The sequence below is a fragment of the Gymnogyps californianus genome, chromosome 20 (genome assembly GCF_018139145.2).
Source record: "Gymnogyps californianus isolate 813 chromosome 20, ASM1813914v2, whole genome shotgun sequence".
Lineage (NCBI taxonomy): Eukaryota > Metazoa > Chordata > Aves > Accipitriformes > Cathartidae > Gymnogyps > Gymnogyps californianus.
This window is the reverse complement of record NC_059490.1, coordinates 8,354,282-8,375,385: the sequence shown is the minus strand read 5'-3', so window position 1 is coordinate 8,375,385 and position 21,104 is coordinate 8,354,282. Positions and strand designations below refer to the sequence as shown.

Sequence of the window (21,104 nt, the reverse complement as noted above, 5' to 3'; positions counted from 1 at the left end):
TTCCCTCCCCTTTAATTGCATGTAGTAATGGATACTCTTCTCCAGATTTCCTCTTCATAAATACACTCAAGCTTGCAAAAAACCCCAAACCACCAGACAACAATTGTTTCTGTGGGTCACAGTTTCATTTCAATTTACAAAACTTTGTAAAATATGCCACAGCTCTTCTCCGAGATCAGTCATCTTTCTGGACATCTTTCTTGGGTGGCTGCTGTAAAGCCCCACCAAGTATTTTAAAGATAAGCTGATTCTGAACAGAGTTGAGGGAGAACCAATGACAGAAAGTCCTAAGGCCATTCTATCATTCCATGTTCCTACTATGTTTCATTTAAATAATATATATGTAACAGTCAGCTTTTAAATATTAATGTCATTAGGAAAAAAAAAAATTCTTATCTAATCCACGATGGATCTAACACCCTTAAAAATTAAGAACTGTGTCATATATTGTTAAACATATAATTTACATTAGATCGTTCTGCCAAAAACTAGTCTAGAGAAACAGCTGTTCCAGCAGGCTGAGCTAATAGGCTGTAGCTGTTAGGCTAGAAGCAACCTCCAAACCTCTACCTCCTGAGGTTTTGAGTTAGATTATGAAATTATTCAATGAAATTATCTGGTTTATGTTTTGCAAAAGGTAACTATCTTTCATCTATCTATCTATGTATAAAGAATAATGTATTTGCCTATTTAATAGCAAACTAATTATACTACTTAAAACACTCTACGACACTGTACTCAAAAGAAATAAAATGCCTATTTATTAATGCATAAGTATAGATTACCAATAAGCCAGGTCCTTAGGTGGTGCTCCTGAGCTTTGCTGAGCAGAACATCTCATTCAACATCACAATTAACTCCTTCACCATTTCCAAAGCAGAGACTCAGTAACAAAACTATACTGATCAGTGGAGGGTCTCCCTTGTTCAGTCTCTAGCTTCTTGCTGGTCTCTTTTTGCTAAATGCTCCTTCTCTGTCTTCTCCCATTCCAGGCATCAGCTCCTTTCAGTCCTACTGTGCTCAGATGTACACACTTCAGGAGCTTTCTGCAATTTTCTGAGTTTTGATGCCTCCATCAGCCCCCTTGACCTGCATTTCTTATGAAGATGTTATTTCCTTCTTACCAGTAGCACTCCATTGCTTTTTGCAACAGTTGTTGGACGTATCATAGTCCATCTCAGCAGGGACCTAGTTTAAAGGTGTAAGCTCATAAGGAGATGTGAATGCTTATCAAAATAGGCCAGCAATAAACGTGAAGGAATTTATTCCTTTTTCTTGGGCCTGCATCCAACATGCTGCATAGGCTTTGTGCGACTTCTGTGCTTGAGAGTGATTTTACCGACTAAGAGCCCTCTCCATCGCTGCAAATGGAAAAACATCAGCAGATGTCGTCGAGATCTTAAAGACGTATCCAAAGCTGGCCTGTAGGTCAGAGATAGTCTTGCCTTTGCTAACAGAACCTAAAACCAGGCCACAATTTTACCAGCTTCTGGAAACAAACACCACTTGATTTCATAGTTAACAGCACGCTGGAATAGTATTATCAGCTCTTTCCAGTTACTCAATAAAAATGAAAGCAGATCTGCTGATACAAAAATATTTTATAATAACATAGAAGGGAAAATATCATATAACAAATACAGACCTTTTACAAAACCTTTAATCTAGTGTACGCTTTCTCTGTAATTCCTATATATGCCAATAGTTCCCTAAACACAGCATGGAATAGATGCATGGAGGGAGGGTGGAGGGAGAAGAAAATTAATCCATCTCTGTAATTAAGATCTCAGAACTCTGAACAGCTTTCTCACTACAAAAATGAGTCAGTCCTGATGTTGCTAATGTGCAAGATAGGAATACACATCCATATTTCAGTCGAAATACATGCTTCTAAGTAATGAAATTGTATCTAGATAACATGAAACTATCTTACTTGCTTCCCAGTCTCATTTGAGCAAAAAAGGTGTACATCCATCTTGTTTCGGATAGATGAAGTATAAATGTTTTCACATTAAAATAAAGAGTAGTGGGAGAAATAAATTTTAAGAGCATAACACAGGGGATAAAAACTTGGACATTAAGGGAATTTGCATGAACAATACTTAACATTAAAAACAGATTAGAGTCTAGCCTGGCAGCTGCTGTATTAAAGCTCAATTTGATGCATGACGTGAAGGGCAGAATCAGAAACACCTTCAGATCAAATACACTAAAATAGCTATGCACTGTATTACAAGAACAAATAATTTTTGTGGACCATCTCTCAAAATGTTAATTGTGCTTGGGCTTAAAAGGGAAATCAAAGCTGAAGGAGATGAGAATCCGGCTTTTGTAACTCTGAGTTTGCTAGCTCCTCCGGTTTGTCACAAATTATGACCGTTTCAGAGGCGCCCTAATTCACTTTACCACCCAAAAACCAAACGCAAAATAATTATGTAAGCCAAATAAGGAAAACAGTTACCTCCCACCCTATAAATATATTTTCCATTTGGATAAAGCCCTGCATTCCAGGCATCTCCAGTCATGGTACTGGCCTACCCATGCCTTTGACCTTAGTCCGCTGCACCCGACCTGGGTAGCCACAGAAATAATCCTCCATGTTTTATTTTGATTGTTTTGTTGACGTTCAAGCCAAGGTTGTATTCCATCTGTTACAGAGACAACACGCAACATGTGAAAACTGGCATTCATTCTGTGCAAGAGCCACCGAACTCCCCAAACAAGGCCAACATCCTGGTCTGCTGCCTATATGTGTGTATATTGTGAGACAGCTTAAGGACAAGAAGTCTCTAATGAAAGTCTCTAATGAAAGTATCAGACTAAGTCACAGCTACTCATCTCTCCTAGTCCTTCTAAACCTATTTCCTACCAGGAAAATGAGCCTTGCATGAAGTATCATTTTATGCAGAAAGTTAATGGATCTTTCCTAGTCACTCAGTCAAATTTAATGTGATAATTACTTCTCATTTCACAAATGGGAATGACAGAGCAACGAAATGTGTACACCCAGAAGCAGACATTAAATGCAAGGTTGTTTTTTTTTTTCCACTGTAATGAGATTGCACATTGAATACCACTCCAGAAAAAGTGAAGAAAGTGAAAGGAAACACTGTACAGCCAGGAAAAAAAAAAAAAAAGAAGCTGCATCTCAGGCCATTCCAAACAATTACTTTATTTTCTGTGGAACATCACCATGGCAGCCCCCACAGCAGCATCGATATCCTTCCCGTAAACCACAGGGAATGGAAAAATCCTTTCTACTTCCTGCCTCAGCACCTCGTTCCTGGCAAGGGCACTCCCGCTCCCCAGAATCCTCCTCACTCCCATCTCCATCAGGCGCTGCACAGTTAACATGGAACAGAGGTTTTCAACGATGCCACGGCACAGAGCTCTGGTTATGTGACCCAGGGAGAGGTCAGAGACAGCAATATTGGTCACTGATGCCAACTGCTCAGGAACGTGTCTCTCTCCAAATATGGTTGGGTGGACTGAGAGTTTGCTGTCGTTTTGGGCCAAGGCTGCTTTGATTATCTGTGTATAGATGGCAGACTCCTGAACCTGAAGTCCTGCAGATGGGAAATAACATGTTACTAGTCTGAAGGGGTCTAGTGTATCTTACATGTGGAGACTTAAAATGGACACTGATCCACTTGTTCAGCAAAATATTGTGTATCTTTTTCTGTGTCCCAAAGGTAATTGTTTTTCCAGGATTATGAACCACAGTTCTCCCATCGAATTGTATCTAGAATCTGTGACACTAGAAATCTTTTTCTGATTACAGAAACTGCCTTTCCTGATAATACAGCTATTTGTCTTTGCCTATACTGTGCTAAGTTACATGAAACAACATCTTTAAAGGCACTAATGGCAGACTTCAGCTTCAGTGGCTGGATTGCATGTGAATGCAAAGTTCACTTCAAGTACTCACTGAAAGAACAATTTCAGAGCTTATTTCTGTATTGCAAAACCCAAGAGATTATTAAAAAAACCTGTGAAGACCACGTTTAAAGTACTTAGAAGATATTACATGAGTTTGAGTCTTAAAATCTATTAGAGTGCTGCAAAATATGCAGCAAAAGGCAACTAATCTAATCAAGGGACTCTTTTGGACTGCAGTCATACAAAATTAGAGGCTGTCCTCAAATTTGCTGACCTTTCCTTTTGAAAAACAACTTGCAAAAAATAATTCTCTTGTGTTCTTGAAACAAAAGAAAACCCAAAACCTAGAGGCAACATGAATGTGGAGTCCAAGCATGACTGTCCTAGCATGTTCATAAGCTTCAGCAGGAAATTCCAGAGATCTAGGAAGCATGATCCAAGAGTTACATCCTTGTTCCCTATATGGCATGACAAAACAGCTCTAGGCTTGTTCCTTTGCCTTAGCTTCCTTTTACCTTGCTGATCAACCTCAATTTTAAGCTTAAACTATCCTTGAAATAGCTTACCTAGCTCTTCTGTCCACCGTGCCACCATGTCCACAAATGTTGCTAGCACATTGCCTCCGTTAAGCGATGCTGCCACTGCCAAGTAGTCACCATTGAAGTAGGGAAAATAAGAAACAGCTGAGGAAGGATCTGGTGTCTCTGGAGGCTGGAAACCCGGGAGCATTGAGACAGTCAGCTGAGCAGAGGTACTGATATTAAGAACTAGAATACAAAAGAAAAAAGAAAAAAAAAAAAACCAACAGTGTTTTATTAGGCTACCCTGAAGGAGGACAATGAGAAAACCAAATAAGATACCAAAATGATCATACCTGCATCGGTCCTCTCAGTCAGACAGGAATAAACAGAGCACTGGAAATCTCCCAGAGCAATTCCTACTTTTGCTCCTTTGGGTATTCCATGCCATGCACAGATTGTCCTCCCTGCAATACTGCCAGGGTCTCCCACCTCTGGAAGCAAGTGAACAGGAAAGCCGGATTTTTTCAATCTGCAATCAGAACAATATTATTGCAGGAAAGCAGTATGGGAATGTCTTGGACAGGGGCAGCATTCCAGTTCAATGGGCTGGCTAAACTAGAATAGTCTAGAAGAACAAATAGCTTTCCTTTATATGCAATCTGACTACCTGAGATTATACAGCAGTACACGTTCAGCAAGTTTAACCTACTGATGTCATATGGACAAGCAGTTCCAAGGTAAAGGGACAATCACAAAAACAGCAAAAAAATGCAACTTCCAAGTGTCAAAGAACTTTAAGCTGTCATGCAGTTAGTGGTTCAAAACCAAATCAAAGAGTTAAGTCCAACAAACTTCTTAAACAATCAACTGCAAGATACACTACATTGCTACAGCAACACCTCCAGATTAGTAAAAGTTCAGTAGGCCAAATGCAAGTTTCTGTCACTCTTTCATACCTTCATGAGCACATCTTTTCACCTTGGAGTCCTGGCCTAACCTAAGCCCTGAAATATATAAGGCCTTAGCACTGAGCCCTGAAAGAGCAAATCGTTAAAATAAACAAACAAACACACAAACTGATTCCCTATAAGACTTCCTGTAGCCTAATAACTCTTAGGTATTACCACAAGCAAGTCTTAGTAGTTATGAAGGAGCTCAACTGAAAGAACTAGAGAGTAATAACTGTTTTTTCCCATCACAGAGGTAACACTTGGCTGCAGCATGCACTTGTCCATCCCATCCCACCACAGAAAGGGAGAGAACAGTTTGGTATACAAGGCCTCACTGACAAGTCTCTCAGCTCTGCTGTCTTAAGTATTTCTAAAAATACTGTGCCAGATTTTATATAATTTAAACATATATACCTTACAAACCAGAGCAAACTCTCAATAGTGCTTCAGTACAGGCCACACACCACAATTGATTAGGAGTAACTTTCAATCACTTTTTATCTGTAGCACATTCATACTTAGGGTCCCAAAAGGTGTTCACATTGCCTGACACAAGCAATGCACAAAACCCACTGAATGACCTTAGCACTTACATGTCAGTATTCCAGCTTTTGTTTCTGGAATTAAAATATCCCCAGCTGGCAGCATTCTGGACGGACATGAGTGGCTTCTTCAGGTCACACAACATGGCAACCACATAGTCGTGGATAGTGCCAGCTGCATCATAAGACTTCAGAAAATCTGGACTTTTAAACAAAACATTTTAAAAACAAAAACAATGAGGGATGTTTTAAGGCAGTGGGAGCAAGATTACTTCCATTGCTACAGGGAACTTCAGACATGTGCGGTCCCATCTAAAAATGAAACAGCCATCTCAGTGATCAACCTGCATTTTGTTGGTTTGTTTTAGTTTGTTTTTTTAAATGGAATGTGTTTTCCAAGCTGTTACCACAGCAGCAACACTCATCTCCTGATGGAAGATGTAGAGACAGCGGCTTTAAGGAATGAGTTGTCTAGGTTCAAAAGCATGCCATTGCAAAAGTTACCAGGAAAGTAGTAATTGTTTGCACAAGAAAATGTCACTTGTTGATCCTGGAGTATTTGAGAAAAACAGGATCCACAAATTGTATGAATGGAAATGTACCAAATGAAAACAAAACAGGAACGAAACAAAGCAGCTGGACTCATGAGTTATACAGCTCTAAAGCAAGACCATGCCATGCTCCATATATTTGCTGGACACACATTAGAAGAAACCAAGATCTAATAAGTTTTTCCCCATTTATTGAACCTGAACTCATTGCAGAGGAGGACATTGGCTTTTTGAGAAACATAGCATACTGCAGAGGAAACCGAAGAGCAAATCTTGCTGATGCCAAGTTGTAAGTGAAGAATTATATCCTCTGCAAACATGCCACAACAAAGCAGACCATTCGTAACACCTCATAAGGATCTCAGTGTCTAAGGAAGGAAGGAACTGAAATTAATTTAGGGACTGTTTGTTTTAGCATCTGGCAGCAACCAGACAAAGCAATTCTGTTACTGTTTTAGGCATGTTTGTACTTTTCACAATCTGCACGAGGCAAAATTATAGTGTTCAAACTGCATTAGCAGAGCTCCCCTGAGCGGTAGGACGGACTAGAATTATTCTATGATACTTTAAGGCTTCTGTTACTATATGGTCAAAAGCTTTTCTTTTTATTAAAGAGAACTGTAGTATTTTTATGAGGTCAGAGACTCTTGTGTGCTCAGCTGCATATAGTTTATATTGAATACTGCCATTACAAATACTCTTTGACTACTTAATTAATATTATGATTACAGAGAAATGCAGCCCCTCAGCCTGTAGTGGCATTAACATGCTACAGGAATACTAATTGTCACATAAATTCAAGATGAGAAACTGCCAGTGAAACAGCCTGAAGTACCTCTTCTTTAAATACCAGTAGACTGTGGCACACCCAAATCCTGTAGCCAAGCTGATATGTGACTGTGGCAGAGGAAGAGAAGAGAGGAAGGTGGGACTGCAGCGGCCGTCTTGCCAAGTAATCAGGTGACTGACCTCCTCCGGCTCAAAGGTAGGGCCTGTACCACACTCCGTCCACTTGCAACCTGAAACACACAGTATCCGAGAAGTCTAGCGATTCCCTGCAGTGTTGTCTACCTAGCATTCTTCGTTTCTGGACACTCTTGATAATTTGTCAAATATATTGGAAAAAGAGCAGAAACAGAGCCAGCAGTGATTGTAATCAAATTAATTAGTCATACTTTTCAGCCCTAGATAACGTCATAATGCCAGTCATCGTTTGCTAAAACAGAGAATGGTATCCAAGGCCTTCCTTCTTGATAAGCACTCCTAGTGCCTAGAGGAACAAGCAACTTGCACCTTGAGATATTAATGATACAACTTAAATAACAAGTGACCCACCAAAAAAAAACCCCCAAAAAAACCCCACAGTTCTGCTACGGGACGTAATGAGCTGATATGACAGCTCTCACATATAAGCCTTAACTGGGATCTGCCACATCATGACCTAGAGAATGCTGTATTAGTAACAAACTGGCTATGATGGATAGTACGTAGTTTCATCACCTTTTGAGCCAAAGCAACAAGAAACCTGGATCTATATGTATTAAGCAATGGACTGCAAAGTACTAAAGCGTATTCCTCCCCTATGCTATGTGACAAAGCTTCACCAAAGGTAGAATAGAGTTTAATTCAGTTTTACGTGTCCAGCATGTTCCTCTTGAACAGAAAACACTACACCTTTGATGAAACTTTCACATTCTTTCATGTGAAGGCCTCAGCTAAATTATGGCAACTTCTCAGAGCTGCTCAGAGCCTTCTCAGCAAGGTCTGCTATTGCTCCGGTCCAGTGCGGTACTTCCTGCCCTGACATGCTCACCACAAGCAGTCCTGCAAAGGCAGCATACCGTCCTGTCAGAGCAGCAAACTAAGCGGAGGCTGAGCTCAAGCACTGGCATGTGATGTTTTCTAGCACAGCTTTGGCCTCTGACAACTACTGCTCTCCCAGGTGATGCCTGGCCACAATGGGGATACAGAGCCAGCTGGAGACAGCGTGTAACTGAGGCAACCTTTTGGTTTTTGGCTGAGGATGAGAGCAGAGTTTCAAGCTGTGCCGTGCCACTTGCCCTACAGGTCAGAGAAGAGACCGTCTGCTTAACTGACTAGCACAAATATGGCTAAAAGAGTCTTTCCTGGGCTGGATACAGGGATTTGAAGTTACACTCACACAGTAAAAAGCAGGCATGAAAGCTGGGAAGTACTATGTGAAACGCGCAAAGCAAACGCATACTTTTTCTTGTTCCTTTAATTCCCTGTTCTATCAAGTCTGTTTGAACTGAATTTCCAACTGGTTTGCTTTTCCAGTTTTAAATGGATTCTAAGAAATATTATTAACCATAAATCTAACCCTAAAGGATGCTATTAAAAATGTAATTTGCATCCCACAGTGCATTGATTCACTTAGTCTACTCAAAACAATTGAGAGCAAACACCCTCTTTCACTTGATAGAAATGAAACAAAAGCGGCATGTGGCTTTACGAAATAAAATATTAACCAATATGACATAAGAATCTATGTCTACCATGAACCCACGAGGCTTTGTTATGCAGCCTTTGGGACAGCTGGAAAGCAAGCAACAGCTCCTTCAGTCCATCAGCCCTTGGATTTCTTTCTTTCTAATCATTTTAGTATTTAATGTAAAATTAGAGCCAGTAATGAATAGTATAATGCCTCTTAAAGCAATTAAGACCCTGACAACTTTTGACAGGCAGTGACCAGCACTTTTGGGAAATCTATTCTGTGGTTTACAATAAATCTTTGCTTAATCTGCATAACTCCTATTATTGTAAGACTTGTATCATTGTTCAGATGTGCGCATCATAAGGTAAAGAGAAAGCAGATATGGAACCACATTCTGAAAGCCTTAGACTTCAGTAGGTTTATAGGACGTTAGCCAAGAAGATAATCCATCCCTATCTCACAGGGCCGGCAATCCAAGGCCTGAATTTTTCAAACATCCTCGCTGTCACAAAGATTATTTGAGTATTTGCACAATCAAGCTTCATGTGACTAGCTCACTGTGGTTGATTTTGTTTCTGAGGTCTTGGCCCTTCATTCTACAAGCAACTGAGTATTCAGAATCATGACCATAATCCTTTTTCAGCTCCTACTAACAGAAGCATAAGCAGCAAGATGAATGCAACATGACAGTCTATGACTTGCTAGGAAAAAAAAAGCCTTGAGATTTTTTTGGGGGAGAAAAAAAAAAAAGGACTGAAAACATTGTTTACTGAACTTTAATTTCTCTACTGTGCTTTCAAACAGCACTTCAAAATAGCATAGCCATATTCACTGTTGGATAGCTACTGCTATGCACATTCTAACATAAAGATCAAGCATAGCTTATTTTTCAAGGCATACACAGAACTGCTAATACTGCTACTGTAGAATCATTAGAAGGTATCGAGATACTGGGCAATAACTAGTTAAGTGTTTTATGAGGTGAACAAGATTTTCCCCCCTGCAAGTCATTCCCATGACGCAGAAGTTCTTTCAACTGGCAGCAGATAGCATATGATGGACAAACAAATAACAAGCCACAAATGTGTTATTCCTCCTTCATATTAGTAATTGTGCTGACTCTGCAGGGATCTCATAACACTAAATAATCCGTGTAAACATCGTTCACTATAGTCAGTAGCTGAAATTCCAGTAATTAAAGCAAAACTCCCACAGAAGATCTTCTGTTAATTCTGTTTTATGGAAGACCAAAGTGAACGTGCAGCAGTTTCGTACAGATCATTTCAGTGTTAAAATTTTATTTTCTGCATTGTAATACTCTGAACAGGAATGCCAAAGATTTAATGTTACCTTTATCTCTTTTCCAAAATACAATCCCATGCATTTGTCCTGAAACGCCAATGTGACTGACTCTTTGAAGCTGCTGCTGAGGTAGAGCAGCAAGGCATTCATTCAATGCTCTTATTATTCTCCAGACATTCTGCTCCATTCCCTGCAATCATAAAGCATTATTCTGAGCATGAAACTGCTACGATTCACGCAGTGTATTTATTAAACAAGGCTACTCTAGTCAGAAGTGAAGAACAGAATTCATTTAGCTTAATAGCATGTATTAGAATAACATTCACTACTAAATTGAAAAAAAAAAAAAAAAGGCAAAAAACCCCACAAAACCTAAAAACCAATACTAGCAAGTTGAGAATGAGATAACAGCCTCTTAAACTGAAGGCCAAATAATTTTTAATTTCCTAAGTTACCATACTCAACTATACCTTTAAAAAAAAATCCATTAACACTCACTACATGCTTTCATTAGTTCACCTTACATATTGCTCTTCTTTTTCCTCACAAAGAGGATTATCTGTGTATTCTGACTGACATGCAGTTTCCCCTACAACTTCCTGAAGCTCCTCCATATCTACTCACTATTGATTTTTATGATGCTGATACTTCGATTCTGGATACTCTATTGCTAGAGCTACCCAGCAAACTGATCTACTCAGCAAACTGACCAAATCACACCACAGGAGAAGCTGTATTCCAGCTTTCACACTTTTGAAGATTCAGATTACTTTGTGACAGACCAGTATGAAGATTATAAGCAAAAGTATTCAAGTATAGTCTACATATAGATGTGAACTAATCTGCACATACATACTTTTGGCTGCATAAACATGACTGTAGGGAGGAGGGTTGGCCTGTTTGGTATCTTTGCTCAGAAATTAGCTCCTGGACTCATTACAACACTGGGCCAGAGGAATGTTGATACGTATTTTTTATGATTCTGATCCATTCTTTCTTAGACTGACCAACACAATTAATGTAAAGATCTTTAACAGGAGTACATGTTCCTGGTTTTTTCCACAGGGAATTTCCAGTTACGATTCCATCTCACATTAAAGTGCAAAACACGCCTCCAGTTGGCAAGTGGCTGCTGTTTCCTGACCGGAAACATCAAATACAAAGTGATGATTCATGGGAGAATAGCTTTAGATTGTCTTATGCAACTTTTCAAAACCTGGGTCTTTCTTAAAACAAGCAGCTTTCCTTGACTTTCCTGAACAGTAAACAGAGAGCATTTTAATTCTACTTTCAGACATCCAGACACATGCAGCAACCATCTCCATCCTTCTAGGCCAGGAAGGCCACTAAAGTCTGCATAACGTAGCAACACAACCCGGCCACGACAAGGCAAGGCTGGTATCTTGAAATTGCCAGCAGTGCTGTCTGCCACCCCTTACCTGTGGTCCAGCTTCCAGGCTACTGGTGTGTGCCTGCGTCTCCCGGGAGCAGCTCTCTGCCACCACCTGCCCCTGCTCTGCCCCTATCAACAGGGCTGCCTTAACCGAAGTCGTGCCCAGGTCTATGCCCAGCACGCAGGCAGGACCAGGCCTGCCTGCCGCCTCGCTGCCTGCCATAGCCATGGGTAGAGGAGATTGCTTTCACCTTCCCCACCACACACAGGTAGCAGCCGGCCAGACACCCACTATGCTAAGCCCCACACCGCTCCTTGCTGCCTCTGAGGGGGCACCTGCCCCAAGAGCCAAGGGTGCCAAGGGCACAAGCAGTGTGGGCTCTCACCCCAGCAGCACGCAGGGACTGGGCAGGCTGGGCTGGGAGAGCAGCCTGGACTTTGCCCTTTGGCTGAAGATATCTCCCCTCAGCAGTGCCTGGGCACTACCCCTCCATCTTAAGCACGACCAACTGTCCCTTCCTCAGCCCCCGCCAGTGACCTGCGCAGCTTTAAACGAAACTTCAACAAGCAACCAAAGCAACAAGCCCTCTCTCCGCTCGCAGCTCTCCCTCCCTCACAGACTCGCCGGCACCAGCATGCATCCAACCCGCACTGCCACACCCAAGATGGCACCCGAGGGCGGCCGCACCGGCGCAACACGCGCGATGGGCGCTGGGCGGGAAGTTGATAGGCGGCTGCCTCACGTGAGAAGCTGAAAAGGGAAGAGCCGGGGCTGTGCGGGACGGAGCTGCGGCGCTGGAAGGAGGTAGGTGTCCTCGCCTCAGCACTGCTTCCTCGGTGTTAGCGACACCCGAAAGCGTGGGATGGCCCCGCTTCACCGCGCCTCCTGAGGGGAGGACGGCGGGGACTACAAGTCCCAGCGTGCACCGCGCCGCGCTGACAGGGGCGGGGGGGGCTGATGGAGGCGCGGTGGCTGCTGAGATTTGTAGTCCTGCGCGGGTGGTGGTGGGGGGGAGGGGAATCCCTCGGGGGGGCGGTGGCTCTGTGTGGCGGGAGCGGGATAAGCTATGAGGTAAAGATGTCCCCGGGGGAGTCTGGGCAGACAGAGGGACTGAAAGACTGGTGCTCTCTCGGGCGTGCTGAGCGTCTCGCAGTCGGGCTGGGCTGGGGGCTGTGGTGCTGGGGAGGGAGCCGTTTGCAGGGAGCTGCCAGCTGAGGGGGTGGGCTGGTGCCCCCTCAAAACGTGTGGGTCCTGAGCAAAGCCTTTTCCCTACTTTTTCTGCAGCTTTTCCACCATGAGGATGCAGTACCTGCTCCCCACTCTGCTGTACCTCTCACTTGTGCTGCTGGGGCCTGGCGGTGAGTGTTTGGCCATCCCAGCTTGGGCCCGCAGGGCCTCCCGGGCAGGGGCCAGGTCTGAACTGGTAAGAGGTAGAAGAGGGCTGCTCTGCAGTATCCCTGTCATGTCTCTCTGGGGAGACCTGTGCTGTGGTTCCCATCAGCTCTTCTTTCACATGTTACCTTTGACTTGGTGTGCTCGTACACAGACAGTGCTACACTGAGGCACTGTTGTGATGGAGCACTCACCTCATGCTCTGAACTTACCTCTGCAGAAGCAGATTAAATACTGCCTGTGGTGCAGTCAGTGATGAACTGGGGAGCTCTCCTGCTTAAATAACTTCTTAAGAGCAGTGTAATATATGGCAACAAGAAAAAAGGTGTCTAGAGCAACCTGTTTATCTCCCCATTTCTGGTCTTATTTTTATATAGATCTTTGTTCTTCCTCTTGTTTCTTGTGTCCTTTAAACATACAGTGAATAAAATAGACTTAGATTCCAAATGTCAAAATTGTTGACGCGTGACCAGCTTATGGTTTTGCTATTGGTTGTATTGGCACTTGGAATCTCAGCCTCTCTTAAAGCGTGATGTGGTACGATATAGCTGGATTGTTGTAAAGTGTACCCCTTAATAGCAATATTTCAGAGCACTATAGTAAGGTGCTTGTGATGCCTGAAGTGTTAAGACAGTAAATGTACATTCTCTTGAACATCTGGGTACCTGGTTTGAATTTGTGACCCAAGAAGCAATTTTAAACTAAATTTTGGGCATTTATGACTCCTAAGTTACTAGGATCACATCAAGAAACAATTAGTGTAGGTTTGAAGTATCTTATAGCCTTCTCTTGCAATGAACTTTTGTTGCACTTCAAATACTTAAATTGCTTCCTTGTAACATATTCAAGTGACAGTTATTTACTTCTCCTTTTAAGTTGTTTAGTCGCCTTGAAATAAGCTGTACTTCCTTTGATGTTTATCATGTGTACTACTTTTATGAATCTGACACTGTAGGTACCAATGGACAAAATGTCTATATCACAAAAGAAAGTAGGCAGTTCTTCTGAAGGAGCTATTTGTCATTCAGAGAAATTGAGATTTGTGTGGGTTTTTTAGTTGGTTGGGTTTTTTTCCCCCCCCAGATGGAGTCATTGTATTGTCCGTCCCTGAAGTGGTTTCATTAGAAAGTGGAAGTTCAACAAATGTCACTATCTCTCTGAGGTAAAATCATGATTGCATCTTTACTTTATCTTTGGAACAGGGGACGAGCAAGCGGGTAGGACTTGGCTATATACTTAAGACTTCCCTGCAGACTCAGTTAGTTGCTCATACAGAGTGAATCTCGTTGGTGTGACTGGCCACTTCTAGACTATTATATTGCTTAGTACCAGTATGGACCAAGATAATGCAGCATTCTCACAAACAGCCTTGTATGGTTGGCCTTTGACAATATCCCATGCCATTTGTATGGGAAGTTGAGCAGGAAAAGATGTTTCATACTCTCTGCCCTATGTTAGCTTACTGAACTGTCTTCCATAAGTGAACTTACAGTTCCTCCATTTCTAAAAATTGATACGTAAGAGAAACTTGCATTTCCAAGAAGGATCACCAAAAAAACTTTACGAAGCAAACAGAACTTGCCATTGCTAGCAAAGAAATGCAGCTGCTCCAGAGTGGGGGCTGGTGCACCTTAGTCTCATTGTTTAATACAGTGCATTGTTTACCCATGTTTTTGCTATGTCAGCCTCTTCCCAGGAAAGGATTGTTAAATACATGCACCCCTCCCCTTTGGGATCTCAAAGTTTGAGTAAAGGGAACAGTCAGATGAAAATGTAACAGTTGTGATAAAGAGGAAAATAGCAAAACATGGCTGCAACAGTCCAGAACTTTTATTTTTGCAAAGAAAGATGTGGTACTGTAATCTTGTTCATGGACAAGTACAGGCATTTGAACCTTATGACATTTTAAGTACTGCTGTGCAATTAAACCTCCTGGACAAATGCTCAGTGGAGTTCTCTGGGAAAGCTGTGCAGGACTGTCACTTGGAGGGTTTTTATTTGAGGGTTGTTTTTGTCTGACTGCACTGCTATAATTTCTGCCTTTCATCACTGCAAGTACATGTCCATCATTTCTGCCCCTTTACCAGCAAAGGGTTAACAACCACAACGATAAGATTCTGATGGCAATGACTTTGCTCTGCCACTTGTGTGGAGAAGAGGGAGGTAAAATGTGGCCATATAACTGTCTAGTGCCCATTGCTAGTTCAGATAAAAGAAATAGTACAATGCTAACATACCTTGGTGCTGGTGTTCCTCTGAGTACTAGGTAGGTACTGTTGTGTATGCCTGTTCATTATGTTTGCCACAGCTGTGAGGATTTAGCAGATACTCTCCTGCAGCCCTGAAGCAATCTTTGTGAACTCAGGCACCAGTCTAACTTGTTTTTTCCTGCCTTCGCAGGGCTCCTTTAAATGAGACACTGGTGATAACTCTTAATATTACACACTCATCAAAACGCAGCACTATTGTTGAACTACCTGATGAAGTAAGTGACAGAACAGACTTCTGACCTTATGCAAAAGCCTACTGCTAGTATGGTGCAACTCTCCTCTTTCTTCCTTCCATTTTGCCTTGCAGGTACAATTGCCTGCAGGTCACACTAAAGCAGACTTCCAAGTGAAAGCAGATGATGTTGGACAAGTAACAGTTTATCTTTATACCATTAATTCCAACTTAACTGGGTGAGAAACTGGTTTTTAGTTCCACTTACTAACCTACAGCTTCCTAAACTTTGGGGTTACTATTCCCTCCTTATAGTTAAATAGTAATGGGACATGGGTGGCGTGTAGTTGAGAAGATGTGGTGACCCTCCAGCAATCCAAGGTATTCAGATAAATACAGGGTATGGAAGCAGAGTGATAGTCTTGTTATCTTAGATTTCATTACCAGATGACTATGAGTTCTCATGCCTCCTTAGTCTGGTTTTAATAACCCCTCTCCAAAGTATCAAAACTACATTAGCTTTTCTGATCCAGGAAGCGTTTGATTGTAAATGTCCAGCGGGATACTATTCTTACTGTGCAGAACTTGTTCTGGAGTGCTAATAGCCTGATGCAGCTGTGCGCCCACATCACTACCATGAGATATAGGTGTTTTGCTTTCTAGTTAGGGGAGCCTTCTTTTCACAGATGCCAGTCCTCCCTAATAGGAAAACAGTCTAGCAAGGTGGAGAAGGCTGGATTGTATTTGCTTGTTGCCCAGATGCTACTGAGCAACAGGATACTCCTGTTTTACTTCCTCATTTCGCTTCTGCTTTTAAGGCTCAAAGCAAATGCAGAGGTAAGCACATGACATGCTCAACAGGACAGGCGTGATCATGAGGCTTTGCTAGTAGAGCGTGAAAAGTAAAACTCTGCTCTTGCGTAACAGACCTCATGCTAAGAGAGTGGAAGCCATAGGTACAAGATGACCTTTTTGAAGATTTCTATGGTAAAAGAATGGAAAGAGCGAGACAAGAAGGAAAGGATAGGTTGAGGGTAGGGGTGGAAGATGCCCTAAACATAACAAGGACACTAAAGAAAAGGGGAGCAACTCTACTGAAACCAACTCTGAACCTTTATTGTCTTGTCTCAACACCTGGATGCTGTTTTCTCTCTCAAAGCCGAACAAGGCAAAATCTGCTGAAAAAAGTGTGAACAGACAAATTAACTAATTCTTTGCATTAACCATCAGACCTAGGATTCAATTTCAAGTGATTCATAGCATCATAGTGAGATATGCTGATGAGGTGATTGGCTGGATCTATTTCCTTGCCTGGTCTGTCTCCTTTTATCCTCAACTCTTTGAGAACTGGCGACGAAAAAGGTAAGGAGACTTAAGATGTGTTTGCAAGTCACTTAAGCACTTCTGCAAATCATGTTCCTAGCTTCAGTTACATCCATCTTTGTTATTGTGAATTATGTGTGGCAAGACTGGGGAAAAAAGCAAGGCAAAGGTAGGGCCTGAATAAATGCAGCCCCAGTGAGCTTTTATGCATGTAGGTCAGAGGAAACGTATGTGCATCTTATAGACACCTAATCCTATGGTTTGGCATCCAGTAGTAATTTGTTATAGAGGGGACTTGCCCATTCCCTTTGGTGTCATGTTGTAAGTCATCTGGCTGAGCCAATTGCGATGACCACCTTCAAAGATTAGGTAGTTGTCATTAGGCCAGCTCCCTTTAAACTAAGTGACTGTAAGTAGAAACATTATTATATATGAAAACTAAAGCATTTGTTTTGGCAAAGATGCACTACTGCCTCTATGGATTCAGGCTGGAAAGGTTTTATCAGACTAGCTGAGCTCATGGAGGGGTGAATTTAAACAGCAGGGACACAACTGTGTCAGTGAGAGCTGTTCTGAGTACCAGTGCATGGCATATCGGCGATATTTCACCTTGCTTCCTGATGAACTCACAGCATCGTGTTGTCACAATGCCTGCAGCTTTGGCTTACGTTGAAAATTGCCTATAAATCAGTACCTTCTAGGGTCAAGTTTTCCCCGGAACTGCCTGTAATGCTCTGATGCGTATTTCTCTTATTTCCCCCCCCCCTTCTCTAGTGTTGTTGGACTAAGCTTTGACTTTATAGCATTAAACCTTACTGGCTTTATAGCATACAGTGTGTTTAATGTTGGACTCTTCTGGATTCCCTTGATTAAGGTAAGCATGATTATCTCTTAATCCTTGCTGGGGGGTGGGTATCTACAGAAGAGAGTTAAGGCCTTTGGCTGGTTTTGGTTTCCCTTACATTTAGGAGGAATTCTTAGTCAGTTACCCCAGCGGGGTGAACCCTGTGGCTATCAATGATGTTTTCTTCAGTCTCCACGCAGTAGCTCTAACTCTCCTCACCGTAATTCAGTGCTGCATCTACGAGGTAAGTCTCAATCCTGGGCTGACCTGTCAGCTCTGGCAGAGCTCCCTCTGCCGGGCACCTCACCACTCACCGTCCACTCCTTTTGGGCTCCGAAGTCCTCTTCATTGCACTTTCATTGGGCTTTCAAGAAGTCAGGCTTCACAATCCAGCTGCCTTTATCTTTCCTGAGCTAGTAGCAACTCCAGTAAGCTTAGCTACTTCAGTCTCATGGATGTTCTGAGCTTATCAGTAAACTCCTTAGGGACTCAGAATAACTAAGGCAAACAGCCAAGTTCATAAAGTTCCCAAAAAGATCTGTAGCCAGCACATAGATTACAGCTCTACACCGTACAGATGCTGTTATGTGCTTTGCTGTTTCCTCACTACTTGAAGCATTCTTCAAGCTCGGTCCTTAGGGGTTCCCTGCAATTCAAACTTTCAGCTTTTTTCCAACTTCTTTGCTCCTAAAACAGCTGCAAAGGCCCTTTTATAATTCCCACCCTTTTCAGGTGAGACTGATTGTTATAGTCAGGTGGTTCTTTATTTAATTCCCATTAGTCAGGTGGTTCTCTATTTAATTCCCATTGTAAAAGCCTCTGATCTAAACAGCCAATTTTCTCTCGATGGTAACTGTTTCTCTCTTGGGGTGCTTCCTTTAGTGATGCTAAACCTAAAACTGTAACAACAGCCCATTTGTCACCACTGCCAGGTGCAATAGTCTTTTCTAGTGAAGAATTAGAAGACAGTCATGAATCTTTTACCATAACAGCATTAGCAGCCTTTTGCATATATAGGAACTCTTAGTATCATCAGACTGAACTCAGGAGATTGTACAGATGTGGCACTGATAATAGGCATCATAAGTACTCAAGAATACTGCCACAATATTGTTTCCCACTTGCTCATGGACAACAGTATTCCAAATGATTGATGTTGAATATTGCTTATCAGCTCTTGCAAACCTACAGCTGGTTGCTGTAGCACTCATTTAATTTTAAAATTCCCTTGTGGTATGAGCCTAACTGGTACAACAACAGGCTTGGACTGTAACCTTGCATAGTCCTGAGCATATTGTATATCTTACAGTGTGTCTGGGGATGTATGACCTAGGTCAGTCTAAGTGTATCTGCATTTCTGTTACAGAGAGCAGGTCAAAAAGTATCCAAAGTTGTTGTTGGACTACTGGCACTGGCATGGATCTTCACATTTACAACACTGTTTCTTGCTGCAGCTGAGGAAATGACATGGCTACAGTTCTTATTCTGCTTCTCTTACATTAAGTTAGCAGTCACACTGATAAAATATTTTCCACAGGTAAATCTGAATTTTTCTGCTTTTATACTATATTCCTGTCACCCTAAGCCTGTAGTGTATGCTCTTGAAAGTCTGACTAGACTAAACCAGCAATGATTATTTATTGTCTTTTAGTGACAAAACCAGTATAGTTATATGGAAGGCTTCTTAAATGTTAATTTCATAAATGCTTGTACATGACATGCTGACCGACTTCTTGCTACACTGTCAGGCATACATGAATTTCCGTCGGAAGAGTACTGAGGGATGGAGTATTGGAAATGTATTACTAGACTTCACTGGTGGAAGCTTCAGCCTTCTCCAGATGTTTTTGCAGTCATACAACAACGGTAAGGCTGGAACTGAGGCGGTGGGGTCTTTCTTAGTGGGGTGGGAGAATCCTGCTACAAAGCAGATATAAACCAGGAGGTTCTCTCAGGAGAATGATGTTTGTGCTATAGTATGGGCAGCTGTTCTTATACTAAGAATAAAGAATCTGTTCATATTCCTTCAAGATAGAAAATGAAATAGCTATTCTGAAGAAACCACAGGAACAGTTATTAATTAACTTTGCGTAAGATGTATGCTACAGTCAGTCTTAAGGCGTGTCTAAGCGGTCCAGGTAATACATGTGAACTTCTCTAATATGTATGGCATGATCTTCTAGTCTTGAGACAAGACTACACTTGAGGAGTTAGTTTTAACTCTCTAATTTGTGTTTGACAGATCAGTGGAAGTTAATCTTTGGAGATCCAACCAAGTTTGGCCTGGGTGTCTTCGCCATCATCTTTGATATTGTTTTTATGGTCCAGCACTACTGCCTTTATAGGAGACGAGGGTATGAACCTTGTGAATAACATCAGTTGTGAAGACAAAAACTTTAAATTGAACTTGCCCCTACCCTGGCTGAGGGCTTTCAAGATGCCTACTGCCAGTTACCAGAAATACTGATTCTGATCTCTGTTTATACTTTGATCCTCTCTGGTATGGAATACGAGCTGTTGCCTTGCCAAATGCTGATTGCCAGATGCCTTAAAGGACAGCAAGCTATCTAGCCACCACTTGCAAATGGAAGACTCATGCCTGTTGAAGCTGCAAAGACAGCTTAGCGTGAGCTGTCCAAGCAACATGTGGCTCTTTTTCCATAACAACAGGAAAGACCAGAGTGATGTCTTTCTGATTGGACGTGAAGCACAAAGAGCAGAGTTCTGGCTTCCAAAAATCTGAGATCATGTTTAAGCAACCACTTAACATCTTAATGTAATGACCAAAGACCGTCTGTGGATCTAAGTGCTGTTGCTGACTCCTCACAGACAGATCACAGGAGAACACCACTCAGGTTGGCTGTTAACAGCTGTAGTGCTACATAAAAGAATGAGGTTGGTAGCAAACACACAAATATTAGAACCTGAACTCTGTTAAAAAAAATACTGAGAAGCAGCAGAAACTGTATTATTTCACTGAAAGCTCCTTCAAAGGTGTTAAGACCAGTGCTCAGATTTATCTGAATACTTCTAATGCACTAACTTCATTTTGCTCAGTTCTACTGAAATGCCTTGAATCCTAAATGGTGGATGGTAAAGATTAAAGATTTATCAAAGATATTACTTCTAAGTGGATCATGTTAACAGCCCCGTGATTAAAGTTTAAACATATGGTTTTGTTCCTGGGCAACTTTTTAACTACATGTGGTATGCTCTACCTAGAGATCAAGGTCTTGAGTTACTTGAAGGTAAGCATTATACCCTTTAAAAGAACTAGAAGGGAATCCATGCATTTGTACTTGAACAATACATGAATGCTCAAAAGCTAGTATGTCTTACTAGGTATCAACCTAAGGAAAACTAGAACTCCTTCTCCCCCTGCTAGAGACCAGGTGAGGTTTGATAGCTCCCTAACACTACAAATACCCACCAGTGAAATCAGACCTTACTAACCTCAGACTGCATTGTGTTGATGTAGTCCACAATCCACTTTTTGAGCCAGGAAAGAG

At 41.9% G+C, this 21,104-nt stretch overlaps 2 protein-coding genes across 2 annotated transcripts; one reads left to right on the top strand and one right to left on the bottom strand.

Annotated features, from left to right (window-relative positions):
* Positions 1-3,156: 3,156 nt before the first annotated feature.
* On the bottom strand, positions 3,157-12,377 carry SHPK (sedoheptulokinase). Its single transcript, XM_050908708.1, has 7 exons — positions 11,640-12,377; positions 10,249-10,390; positions 7,279-7,462; positions 5,944-6,096; positions 4,754-4,929; positions 4,446-4,646; positions 3,157-3,566 (listed from the first exon to the last, which is right to left on the bottom strand). Exons 1-7 carry the CDS (start codon positions 11,820-11,822, stop codon positions 3,172-3,174), a joined length of 1,434 nt encoding a protein of 477 aa, XP_050764665.1. The 5' UTR covers positions 11,823-12,377; the 3' UTR covers positions 3,157-3,171.
* Positions 12,378-12,387: 10 nt separating this feature from the next.
* On the top strand, positions 12,388-20,715 carry CTNS (cystinosin, lysosomal cystine transporter). Its single transcript, XM_050908709.1, has 11 exons — positions 12,388-12,398; positions 12,879-12,952; positions 14,070-14,148; positions 15,387-15,471; positions 15,564-15,667; positions 16,659-16,790; positions 17,526-17,625; positions 17,720-17,839; positions 18,962-19,132; positions 19,344-19,461; positions 19,838-20,715. Exons 2-11 carry the CDS (start codon positions 12,889-12,891, stop codon positions 19,966-19,968), a joined length of 1,104 nt encoding a protein of 367 aa, XP_050764666.1. The 5' UTR covers positions 12,388-12,398; positions 12,879-12,888; the 3' UTR covers positions 19,969-20,715.
* Positions 20,716-21,104: the final 389 nt, after the last annotated feature.